At 51.2% G+C, this 12,720-nt stretch overlaps 1 protein-coding gene across 1 annotated transcript; it reads left to right on the top strand.

Annotated features, from left to right (window-relative positions):
• Nucleotides 1–551: 551 nt before the first annotated feature.
• Nucleotides 552–12,459, top strand: AVPR1A (arginine vasopressin receptor 1A). The gene is made up of 2 exons (XM_034754778.1): nt 552–1,575; nt 11,430–12,459. Exons 1-2 carry the CDS (start codon nt 552–554, stop codon nt 11,714–11,716), a joined length of 1,311 nt encoding a protein of 436 aa, XP_034610669.1. The 3' UTR covers nt 11,717–12,459.
• The last annotated feature ends 261 nt before the right edge of the window (nt 12,460–12,720 follow it).

Here is a 12,720-nt window from a genome sequence, read left to right as displayed (position 1 = left end):
CCGCTCAGCAACTCTTCCCCAGCGCAATAAAACACCTTTTGAGGACCGAGGGGCAGGCAAAGGGAGTGAAGGTGCCGATCGCCCCCCCACCTTCCCCTCCTTGCATTGATGGACAGAGCCCATCCCCCTGCAGGGGGCCGCTCCCCTCATTCTCCTTGGGCAGAGAAAAAAGCGACCGCAGGGAAGAGAACCTGGTCCACAACCACGGGGCACATGGTAACGAACGGGGACGGGAGGGGCTGGAGGAAGGTACCTAAGGGGGATGGGAAAGGGGGTAGAGAGCTCAGCTCCTGTGCCCCGGGGCAGCCTCCCAGTGGCGGCCGCGCTGCTGCAAAGGGAAGCGGGGGAGGGGGCGGCTGGCGTCAAGCGCTGTCCAGCCTCTGAGACGGGCGCGCCCCTCCCCGCCCCACCCCGCGGGATAAAGGCACCGGCCCCCGGCGCTCGCTCGCTCACAGAGAACCTGGGGGCAGCCGAGGCGGTGGGAGCCAGGGCAGAGCAGCAGCGGCGACGCGAGCGGGAAGTGCGAGGGCAGGGTCCCGCCAGGCGGCACCATGCGCTCGGCCGCCAGCCCCGGGCCCTCGTGGGAAGCGCCTCCGGCCGGGAACGGCAGCCAGTGGCGGCTGGCGGCGGGGAGCAGCCCCAGCCCGGCGCCCGGCTCCGCCGCCCCCAACGCCAGCCGCGCGGCCGGCTGGGACCCGTACGGGCGGGACGAGGAGCTGGCCAAGCTGGAGATCGCCGTGCTGGGGCTGATCTTCGCGGCGGCGCTGCTGGGCAACGGCCTCGTGCTGCTGGCGCTGCGCCGCACGGCCCGCAAAGCCTCCCGCGTGCACCTCTTCATCCGCCACCTCAGCCTGGCCGACCTGGCCGTGGCCTTCTTCCAGGTGCTGCCGCAGCTGTGCTGGGAGGTGACCTACCGCTTCCACGGGCCCGACGGGCTGTGCCGCGTGGTGAAGCACCTGCAGGTCTTCGGCATGTTCGCCTCGGCCTACCTGCTGGTGGCCATGACGGCCGACCGCTACGTGGCCGTGTGCCACCCGCTGCAGACCCTGCGCCAGCCCGCCCGCCGCCCGCACGCCATGGTGGCGGCCGCCTGGGCGCTCAGCCTGCTGCTCAGCACGCCGCAGTACTTCATCTTCTCCCTCAGCGAGGTGGAGCGCGGCTCGCAGGTCTACGACTGCTGGGCGCACTTCGTGCAGCCCTGGGGGCCCCGCGCCTACGTCACCTGGATCACCGGCGGCATCTTCGTGGCGCCCGTGCTGGTCCTGGCCACCTGCTACGGCTTCATCTGCGGCCACCTCTGGCGGAACATCCGCGGCAAGACCCGCCGGCGCGGGGAAGGGGGCGGCGGGGCCCGCCGCAAGCAGGGGGCGGCGGCAGCGGCTGGGCCCCCCGGCGGCGCCTTCCGCAGGGGGCTTCTGCCCACCCCGTGTGTCAGCAGCGTCAAGACCATCTCCCGGGCCAAGATCCGCACCGTCAAGATGACCTTCGTGATCATCTCGGCGTACATCGTCTGCTGGGCGCCCTTCTTCACCGTCCAGATGTGGTCCGTCTGGGACCCGCAGTTCTCCTGGATCGGTAGGTGAAGGGAGGTGCTCTGGTTTATCTTGCTGCCATCCGGAGTGACTCCGCACTCACACCGAAGTAACTCAGAACAGATTATGAGAGGGAGAGAGATGTAAAGTACTCTCCCCCCCCCGCCTTCTGGTGTGTTGAGGGAGCAGAGGGGCGATCCAGACCAAGGATTATTTCTTTAGATGATAATGGGGAAATCACCTTAGTTTTACTCAGAGCAGCAAACCCTGCCTTTTTTTTAATAGTTTGCCCTTGATAGTAGCTATTATGACAGTGCGAGCTCTGACAAGGGAACCCCGCTGTTTCAGTTGTTCTTGAGGAACAATTTGAATAACAGGGCTTTTGATTTTTAAGCAACTCTCCCCTGTAAAACAAATGTGGAGTTCTGCTGAAAAACTGATGGCGTGATTTGTCTCCACCTCAATTATTTCTTTAAGGAAACATGTTGAATAAAAATCATCATGTTCCTAAAAAAGTTTTACATAAACTAAAGGTCATAAATTTAGTCTTAAAGGTGCCACCCTCTGTTGCTGTTTATAAATTAAAGGATTATTTGTGTTTATATTGCAGGTATGAGTTAAATAATGTTTTCCCACTTACTGTTTTGCTTTTGCTACTGAGTGACAGACAGGGCCAGCTCCAGGGTTTTGGCTGCCACAAGCAGCCCCCCCAAAAAAGCCACGATCGCAATCGCGATCTGTGGCGACAATTCGGCGGAAGGTCTAAGCTCCGAGCCGGAGTGAGGGACCGACCGCCGAATAGCTGGATGTGCCGCCCCTCTCCAGAGTGGCCGCCCCAAGCACTTGCTTGACAAGCTGGTGCCTGGAGCTGGCCCTGGTGACAGACATAATGTTCTGGTGCAATAATGAAATGCAGTTGCTACCCTGGAAAGCCTTTCTCCTGTCAGTCTTGAAAGCGTTTCAGTTTTGCCACTTACCTGCATTCAAATAGGTTAAAAGAGGAAAATAAATAACTAATTTGGGGATTCCATTTCATTTTAAAGTTTGTGTCTGGGAGGGGTGTAAACCTAGAGCCTAAACTTGCTCTCACCGAAGTCAATGAGAGCAGAATCAGGCCCTTTGGAGATCTAGGAAAGATTCTACAGTATATCACAGCTAAATAACTTTGAGGGGCTAAATCGTACAGTACATGGACAAATACCCCTGACTTCAGTGAGTGTGTTCCATGAATAAGAACTGCAGGAGTGGGTGCAATGCCTTCCTGTTTTGCTTGGGTTAGATCAAAACGCAATGTTCAGTTGACACGAGCAAATCCTCTTAAACTCCGTTCTATTACAAAGTAACTAAGGGTTTCTGGTTTTGTTTGTCTGTTTTGTTTTAAGTGATTGTTCTAAACCATTGGTTCTCAAAGGGGTCGCAACCCCATGGGAGGTTGCAACTTGGTTATGTGGGGGACCGCGAGCCCCAACCCCAGCGCGTGGCTGCGAACTGCGAGCCCCGACAGCGACTGTGTAGGGCTGCGAGCCGTGACCCCCTGCGAGCCATGAGTCTCTACCCCTGCGCTGGGTTGCGACCCGGACGAGGGGCTGCGAGCCCCAACCCCAACCCTGGCCAGGAGCAGGGCTATGAGGTCCGGCCAGGCGTAGGGCTGTGGGGCAGTACCGGGTTTACAGTGGTGCCATACCCAAACTCAAAAGGGGACCTGGCGTGGTCCGCTCACTTGCACTGTACCAAGAGCAGCTGGCTCCTCTACACCCCCCGGCTCTTCTCCCCCACTGTTCACTCCACTCAGCTGGTCAGCCTAGGGCTCTTCTCCAGCCCAGGGCTCCTCCCCACCCTATGACCCGCAGGTGCCACCAGGGAGATCAGCTGTTGGCAACTGCCAATCAGCTATTTAGCATACACAGCAGCCCTTATCAGCTCTTTGGCTGGCTGCACCCAATCAGCTGTTTGGCAGGAAGTCCCTGCCTATCAGCTGTTTTCCCTGCATCTGCTGAAGCTCCCAGTGGGCTCCCACCTCCCACTGCAGGCAGGTGTGAGTCCTTTTAAATTTCAGGGCAGAGGGAGCTGGGCTAGGGGGACAAGCAGCCAGGGCATGGCAGCTTCTGTGCTAGCTGTGGAGGGGTGGGGGAAATTGGCTGGGGGCAGCTTCTTGGCTGGGGGGAGATGGGTGGGCAGCTTCTTGGCTGGCCTGCTGGGGGGAGTACAGGCTGGGGGGGTTTCTCAAGGACCAAGCCAGCCATTCTCAGTCCACTCCACTGTCTCCCCCAGGACCTGTGGCCCCCCTCCAACCTGGAGAAATCAGCTGCAGACTCCTTTAGTGCTGGGCAGGGGGACAAACCAAAGAACATGGCTCCTTTAAGAAAAGTTTGCCTTTGTGTTTGATGTGCGAACTTGGGCTGGGGCCAGCAGCTCGCCCCCTCCCCATGCTTCCTCCAGCCAGTCAGGTGCGCTTAGCCGTGGCCAAGGTGAGAGGGACTTCACTGCAGCCCCAGCCCAGGTACAAATGAGCAGCCTCCCTGTGCCCGGACCCCTCCCATGAGGGCTCTGGGAGCTCCCAACCCCTATGGTTCTGACCCGGGTTCTGGGCCTCCGCATCCCTTTCCCCGTGCATGGAGGGACAGGAGGGGGCAACACACCACCAGTACTTCTAGCTGCATCCTCCCTGCAGGCTCTTCTCTAGGGCTGGCTCTCGTGCCTGGCAAAGTAACGGTTGCCCAGCTCAAAGCTGTTTCCAACTCGCCCCCGCCCATATCAAGCCTGCCTGAGCGGCTTTTCCTCCCAGAGAGGAAGTTTATCTCCCTGCACCCCAGATCAGCATCCCCTCCTCCCCGCGTCAGGAAGGATTGATTTCCTTCTCCTGGATCTACACCCCGCCTCCCCTTCAGCTCCCAGGGAATTCCTATGGTTGCATCCACACCCACCCACCCACCCTGTATCAGCTTCAAGTCAGGTGACGCTGCCTTGCTTCACCTTGGGACACCTGAGCTTGTCTTGCATCAGGATGCTGGGCTGCAGCAGCCCGGAGGAGGAAGCAAACCCCCCACTCCCCCTGCCTTTGGCCATGGTCCCACCAGGGGCTCCCCTCCCACAAAAGTTGCACAGTGTTGTGAGGGAGTCAGCGAGCGAGCTTCAAAGCCAGCGTGGGCTGCCACAGCGGGGACTGGGAGGAGCTGGAGTGACACAGCAGCCACACAGCAGGATGAATGAATGGGACATTTCTCTCTTGGGCTGTTGAATTAAATTTCTCTCTGTGTCAGGGCAGGCAGTTTCTGGGCTGGCCGCAGGGGGTGGGGTTAGGTGGAGACAGAGCTTCTTTGAGTGCGTGGGTGGGAGCGGCTCCTAGACAGAGCCACCAGGAGATGGGGAACAGAGAGAGAGAAAGATGGGCAAAGGGACACAGATGGAGAGCAAGAAGTGGGAAACATCAGGAAGGGGAGATACCAATGATAGACACACATTCAAAAACTAGAATGAAAGTGTATAAATATGCTGAAAATAGCCTCCCCTCAAAATTGGCAGAGCACCCCTCCAGCACACACACCTCGCCTGTAAGGCAGGAGGGAGCAGAAAGGAGTGGGCGGCAGGTGGGAGGCATTTAGGGGCGAGGGTCAGCAGGCAGGAGGCATTCAGAGAGGTCTAGGGGGATTGGGCAGAGCGGGGCCAGAAAGAGGTTGAGTGGGGGGTGGGGCCTTGGGGAAGGAGGCAGAGCTAGGATGGGGCACTCACTAACAAAACCAAAAGTCAGCACCTGTGCCATGATCCCTTCCTCCCATCCACTGCTTGCTCTTCTCAGACGCTGCCAGTTCGGGCTAGTGACCATCCGTTTCAGGCTCCCTGGGGGTGGGTGTGCCTCTCCTGGCTGGGGGAGTTGGTAGCTACCCTCCGCCCATGCAAGGAAACGCCACCTCCGCCCTGGGCAGCACCAGCGCCAGGTGCGTAGGGCTGGGTGGGGCCCCAGGGGACAGGACCGCTCTGTGCTCCCAAGCTTCAGCTGTCCTGCCCCCTAGCACTGTGCTGGGAGGGGGGGGATCCCTGCTCTGTGCTGGCTCAGCAGGGCCTGGGGGCAGGGCTTGAGGGTATGGGTCTGTGAGGAGGATGCTGGGATGTGAGGGGGTAGGAGATGCTGGGGAGTGGGGGAGGTTTGTGTGCTTTGGGGTGCTGGGCAGTGGGGGTCTGGGGGGGGTCGCTATGTAGTTGTGGTGGGGCTGTGGGGAAGGACACTGGGCAGTGGAGGTGGGGGCGATCTGCATGTTGGACTGCTAGGAAGTGGGGGTGGTCTGTGTGGGGTGCTGGGCAGTTGTGGTTGGGCTGAGAGCGGGGGTGCGCTGGGTGGGGTGGTGGTGTGCAGAGCACTGTGCACTTGTGGAGGGGCACTGGGCATAGGGAGTCGGGGGGGGCATTGGGAGTTGTGTGGCATGACATGGGCCCACCCCCATGGTTGAAGGGGCATGCTGGCAGCACAGGGTTGGGTGGGCCAGTGTGCATCTGGCACTGCCAGTTTGCACACTGGGCGGATCAGGGCTGCCCCCGCCGTACCATGCCCCATTGCCCCTCGCTCTGGGGACCGACTTCCCTGCGCCATGTTCCATTGCCTCCATGGGGGCCCACAAATATGTTTGGGGCCGGGCCCACAAAAGATTAATCCGGCCCTGCTTTGGGGCTGCAAGCCCCGACCCCTGTGTGGGGCTGCAAGCCCCAATCCTGGCCAGGCGTGGTGTTGTGATTCCCCGACCCCAACCAGGAATGGAGCTGTAAGCTGGGGCATCCATGACACTGTGAGCCCTGACCCCTGTACTGGGGTTGTCAGGCGGGGCCTGGCTATGGTGAGGGTTATTAGCTGGGAGCTCTGCCGTGCACAAGGTTGTTAACCCCCAGCCCTGCAACACACAGGGTTGTCAGCCCCAAGCCCCGCCACCCACTGTGAGCCCAGCCAGGCACTTGGTTGTGAGCCACCATCACCACCATATGCGGACCTCAGAGCCCCAAGCTCCTCCAGCCCAGCTCCACCACCAACTCCACTCCACCTCTAGCCCTGCTCCACCTCCAAAGAAGGCGCCAAATAGAAGTTTGCCCAGGGAGCCATTTTTCCTATGGCTGGCCCTGGTACTGAGACAACATTAGAGGGCTTGATTCTTTAGCAGCTGAACAAGTACTTTAGTAATTAACAGTCAGACACACAAATGCAAACTTTCTCCTGAAAATAATGGCCACGTGTACTGCTAAAACCGCTAAAAAACAAAAGTATCTCGAGTCTTACATTAAACTTGGATTTACCAGTATCATCACCTTTGGTACTGAAAAACCGCTGTGAAGTTTTGTCTGCTGAATCAATGAAACCATGCAAACTGCAGCGACATCTTGAAACTAGACATCCTGAGCATAAAAATCAAAACATGGGTTTTTTTCAAACGCAGAGAAGAACCAACAAAGAAGGCCAGGCTTGATGCTGATGGAAGTTTCCAACAGCAAATGTCCTCCACTGTGGAGGCCTCTTGTGTTGTGTCACTACGCATTGCCTGTACCAAATCACCGCATACAGTAGGTTAGGAGTTTATTCTGCCAGCATGCAAAGATATTGTGGCACTTATGGTTGGCAATGATATTGCCAAAAAACTGAATATGCTTTCCATGTCTAATGATACTGTGAAACGCAGAATATGTGAGATGTCTGAAGATATCAAAAAACAAGTTGTGCACGAAATTAAACATTCTGCTTTCAGTATGTTTAGCCTGCAACTTGATGAAACTACTGATGTTATTCACTGCGCGCAACTGATAGCATTCGTACGGTTTGTTAATGCTGGGGATGTTAAGGATGAGTTCTTATTCTGTGAACAACTTGAAACAACCACAATGTCATAGGCCATTTTCAATAAGGTGAATGCTTTTTTCGAAAGCAATGGCATTGAGTGGAAAAATCTTTGTGGTACCTGTACTGATGGTGCTCCAGCAATGATGGGTGCATGGTCTGGCTTTCAGCAGAAGGTAAAGTGTGTCTCACCTAATGTGATTGTCACTCATTGTGGAATCCATCGTCAAGTCCTAGCTGCAAAGACATTGCCAATATGCCTTAATGCTGTGGTGGATGTTGTTATGCGAGCAGTGAACTAAATTAAAGCTTGTGTTCTGAATAGTTGTCTCTTTCGAGAGCTCTGCAATGAAATGGGTGGTGAATATGAAGTTCTACTTTTCCACACTCAAAGCTGATGGCTTTCTACGGGACGTGCATTAAAGCACATTTTTATACTTCATGAAGAGATGGCAGAGTTTTTCCTGTGAAAACAGAAACAAGAGCTGAACAAAATGTTCAGTGACAAGAAATGGCTTCTCTGCTTGGCATACCTAGTTGATATCTTTGGTAACCTTAATGATCTCAATCTGTCACTTCAGGAGAAAACGTTAATAGACCTGACTAATAAAATCAAAGCCTTTCAGATGAAGTTGGATCTGTAGTGCAGGAAGCTGGAGACAGACAGATATGGCATGTTTCCGACACTTTCCTCGTTCAGCGAGGAGGAGGAAGTTAACATTGATAGTGCTCTCAAGTCAGCGATCCGTGAACATTTGAGAGCCCTTCATGAAGAGTTCTCACACTACTTCCCAGTGCTACCAAAAGCACTTCATTGCCTGGTGAAGAACCCTTTCAGTGGGACAGCTGAGCAGTTACCTACTCACGATATTCACACGCAGGAACAGTTTGTCGACATAATCAATGATGATGACGTGAAAGCAAAATTCACACAGCTGCCTCCAAACCAGTTCTGGTGCTCAGTTGCAAGTGAATACCCACTGGTGTCTGAAATGGCCCTGAGAGTCCTTCTGCCATTTCCCACTACCTACGAATGCAAGAGTGGATTTCCCAGCCTTCTCACAATAAAGACGAAATCTCGAAACAGGCTTGATTTGAAGGACGACATCAGATGCGCCTTTTCTAAAACAACATCAAGAATAAAACTTCTTGTGTCAAATAAACAGCATCATCCATCTCACTGATTTTTTTTGGCTGCTTCAGGTCATTAATTGCTGTCAAGTATTAAAATAAAATTCTACTTAAAAATAACTTTTCCACTTACATTTAATTCGATAAAAATGTGTTTTAGTCTTAATTTAAAAGCAGTGAGAAATGGTAAATTCATTTTAAGCAATAGGGTTAAAATTTAGTATTTTAACATAGTGTTAAATATAAAAAATGTGTTTTTAATTTCTAAGGGGGGGGTCGCACTCAGAGGCTTGGTGCTCGAAAGGGTCACCAATACTAAAAGTTTGAGATCCACTGCCCTAGAGTAACCAGGGAGGCTGCCAACCGTCTTGTATGCCTGTTGAAAGTTCTGTGGTAACTTAAATGTTTGACTTGTAATACTTCTACCTTTCAAAAAACATAGAAAAAGAAGAGAATTTTGCATTTCCCAGGTTTTCACAGTGTGTCTGATACTTCAGCTATCTGTACACAGCCAAGGAAAATATCAAAGTATCATCAGCCTAAAAAAAGCGCTAAGCTCAAATGTTTTACAAAAGCTTTTAGAGATTATAAATTTGCTGTTTGTAAACAATCAGCTCTTCTGGAAGGAAATGGTCACATTTGCTTTCTGATTTAATAAAAGGTAAATGGTTGTGATTAAAATATTTGCTGAATTAATTTGAACAAACATAATTTAGTAAAATGTTCCCCCAAAATTCAAAACTCCAGGTGTGCTTTGTTTTTAAATTAAAAAGTCTATTCCAGAAATAGCACAGTGAATTCATTTTGCCCTTGTTATGGATAAAATTCTGGAAGTAATTTTCATTCATTATAAAGTACTCATACGTATATATGTAAAGTGAAAGCTAGAAGCCAGAAACTTTAGATGATGATACTGTATTGTACTTCACTCTTTTGTACTTCAAACTCTCATTGACAATAGTGGGAACTTTGATTACACAAGAAATGTGGGATTGAGACCAAAATCACAATGCATAACATAGTTGATCGAATATAAATAGAATTGAAGGTGTGAGGCAGACTAATATAATTTTGATTTCAAAAGGAGGGGGAAAAAAACCTGTCAGGGTATTTCACTGTGTTAAATAGAGAGATTAATATGAAGAGACGTTCTAAAAATCTTGTAGAACTATACAACACAGGGAATATATTGCTGTGGAGACTTAATATTCATAAAGTAAGTTTTAATTGAACATACTAAGTACTTGAAAGAGTCTGACAATTTAAACTAGTAGAGGTAGGAGGATGAAGTTTTTCTATGACAAAGTTTATTTGAAGGGAAAAAAACAGAGCCTATTTCTTTGATCTCTAGCATTATGGATCTGATTCAATGGGCTTTGGATCAGGACCTATATACATTTTGGAAGAAAAAACTTCGGGTGAAATCCTGGCCTTGCTGAAGCTAGTGTTTTGCCAGTGACGTCAATTTCACTCTTACCTAATCGAATTCGGACTTCAGGTTTGGGATTTAAGGCTCCCGTCCAGCAAAGCACTCACTTAGGCTATGGCTACACTAGAGAGCTGCAGCTGTGCCACTGTAAGCTCTCTAGCCCACTCACTTTAAAATGACGGGACTTAATCCACCCCCCAACGAGCAGCAGTAGGTTTATCAACAGGAGAAGCTGTCCCGTCAACATAGTGCTGTCCATCCCAGCACTTAGGTCAGTGTAATTTATGTCACTTGGGGTGGTGGCTAATTCACACCCCTGAGCAACATGAGTATTACCAACGTAAGTGGTAGGGTATGCATAGCCTCAATGTCAATGGGACTGCTGACACTTACAGGTTAACATGTGCTGAAGTGCTTTGCTGTATTGGGTTCTTAGATCCCAAACCAGAAGTCATTAATCTTTACTCAGATAAAAGTCCAGTTGACTTCAATTGGAGTTTTACCTGACTAAGGACTTCCTGATCCTTAGGATGATTTGGAGGATCTGTCTGTACAATTGCTGAATTCTGGTCGATATGAAGTGGTTACTATGAAAATCGCTGTATCAGCTTTGTTGTATCCACTATGGGCTAGAAGTGCTGTATCATTTCCTCCTAGACCAGATACGAGGAGGGTCATAGAACTCAAGGACCCTATTCAGCTGATGATAACTTGGAAGAATGGATGAGCTCTGGTCTAAAGGAGAAACCGTTTTACCTTACCTCTCTGAGGGGAGGGGGAACTGGAAAAAATGGAAATTTACCAGGTGCAGAGCAAAGGAAGCCAGGTGACTAGTTAGGGGTTTAACTAAAGACTTACAGGGTAGGAAGGAAGGGCATGGACAGCCTAGGTCAGAGGACTAGTTGTGGGGAGAATACTCCATGTTTCAGCATGCAAGTAACAGAAGGATGCTGGACAGTCCCTGACTCCAGCCCAAAGAATCATCTGGAGTGGTGAAGAAACTGAGAAAGGGAAATCCATGTAGTTTATTATTTTTCTATGGATCTGTGTATTTCTCATATGATTAAGTGAAGAGCAGCAGCACCGTAGAACTCTGGACTGTATGTCTGTGTTATATGTAACACTTTCCATATGATGGCCCCTTGGAGAGGTAAACTAGAAGTCTCTCACCTTTGGTGAGATTATGGGAGAGGTGTGTGTAAGAGACGAGGGAGCCTGAGGAGTTCATACTGGTTACAGGGGCTGGGCAGGGTGCCATGAGATCATAGCTCTCCAGATGAAGTGTAAGACAGAGGGTCTTCATTCTAACAATGTGCCTCGGGACCCCAAGACTGGGACAGTGCTTGGGTTTATAACACCTGGGGATCCAGAGGCTGGATTCCCCCACCACAATCTGAAGGGCTGCCAATAGAGGGCGCCCAGCCAGACCAGTGGTTAATCAAATGGTTAATGAAGAAATTAACTGTATGTTGGCAATATTCCTATACTTCTGCTACTAAAACAGTATACTTTTTTTTTTAAATAGATTCTGAAAACACTGTCATTACAGTCACTGCTCTGTTGGCCAGTCTCAACAGTTGTTGCAATCCCTGGATCTACATGTTCTTTAGTGGACACCTCCTGCAAGACTGTTTACAGAGCTTCCCTTGCTGTCAAAAAATAAAACAAAAGCTGAGTAAAGAAGATTCTGACAGCGTTAGCAGAAGACAGACTTCTTTTACCAACAACAGAAGCCCAACAAACAGTTTGGACATGTGGAGGGATTCACCCAAATCATCAAAATCTACCAAATTCACCCCCATTCCAGCCTGAGCCAGTTACACAGAAGAGACAGCACTTGTGAGTATCACAGTGTGGCACTTTAATCTTGTCAAGGCATTAGTCATCACATGAAAAATGAACTACTGCAGTAGCCACATTATGAAAAGTATCATATTGCTAAATAAACTATTTTGCACTGCTGTAAATTATTTTATGAAAAGTATTAATGACATACAAAGCAGTGGAATGTGGGCAATTGCTCTGGAAAGAGTACTAATGACCATTATTTTTCTAAAGTTAATTATTCATTTTTTGTTTATAAAATAAAATTAACGCTTTGTTTGCATGGTTGTAATTTTAATTGAGACTTCTTCAAAACAGTAGAGGACTGGTAGTACAGATCCTCACCTAGTGTTAACTAGAGTAACTCCATGGCTCATTAGTACAATGGCTATATTTTGCACTGATCCTCCATTGAAGTTATTGGAAAATCACAAGGTGTAAACCAGTTCATAATTTGGCCCTAAACCCACAGGGGGAAATTGCTAGAAGAAATTCCAGTCTTACTGGGCAGCGAACATTCTGAACAGCTTGGTTAACCAGGCACATAAGAGTTATTGGAAATTTAACTATTCATATTGCTTTACCATTCAACACCACCATGAAATGAACTGAACCTGGCCAACATTTCTCATTGAGGGCCTAGTTGTGCAGTCTTTATGCTGGCAAATCTTCCATTGATGTCTGTGTCTAGCAGGGCAGGCTCTGGCTTTTTTGCCGCCCTAGGCAAAAAAGCCACCCGCCGCCCCCCCACTTCCAGCGTGCGCCCCCTCCCCCAGCGTGCCCCCCCCCCAGCCGGAGTGCCGGGAGGAGGGCGGAGAGCCCGGCTGGGGCTCTCCGCTCTCCCCGGCGGCCGGAGCGCCGGGGGGAGGGTGGCAAGCCCGCCGCGTCTCTCCGCTCTCCCTGACCGGCCGGAGCGCCGGGGGGAGGGCGGTGAGCCTGGCTGGGGCCCCGCCACGCTGCCCCCCTCCAGGCGCCGCCCCAAGCACATGCTT

This window comes from Trachemys scripta, chromosome 1, assembly GCF_013100865.1.
Source record: "Trachemys scripta elegans isolate TJP31775 chromosome 1, CAS_Tse_1.0, whole genome shotgun sequence".
In the NCBI taxonomy this organism is placed as follows: Eukaryota; Metazoa; Chordata; order Testudines; family Emydidae; genus Trachemys; species Trachemys scripta.
This window is presented reverse-complemented; position numbering and strand designations above follow the sequence as displayed.

Coding starts and splice junctions, on each gene's coding strand:
- AVPR1A (XM_034754778.1), top strand. CDS start 552: ATGCGCTCGGCCGCCAGCCCCGGGCCCTCGTGGGAAGCGCCTCCGGCC. Junction 1,576..11,429: donor CCCGCAGTTCTCCTGGATCG/GTAGGTGAAGGG, acceptor TTTTTTAAATAG/ATTCTGAAAACACTGTCATT.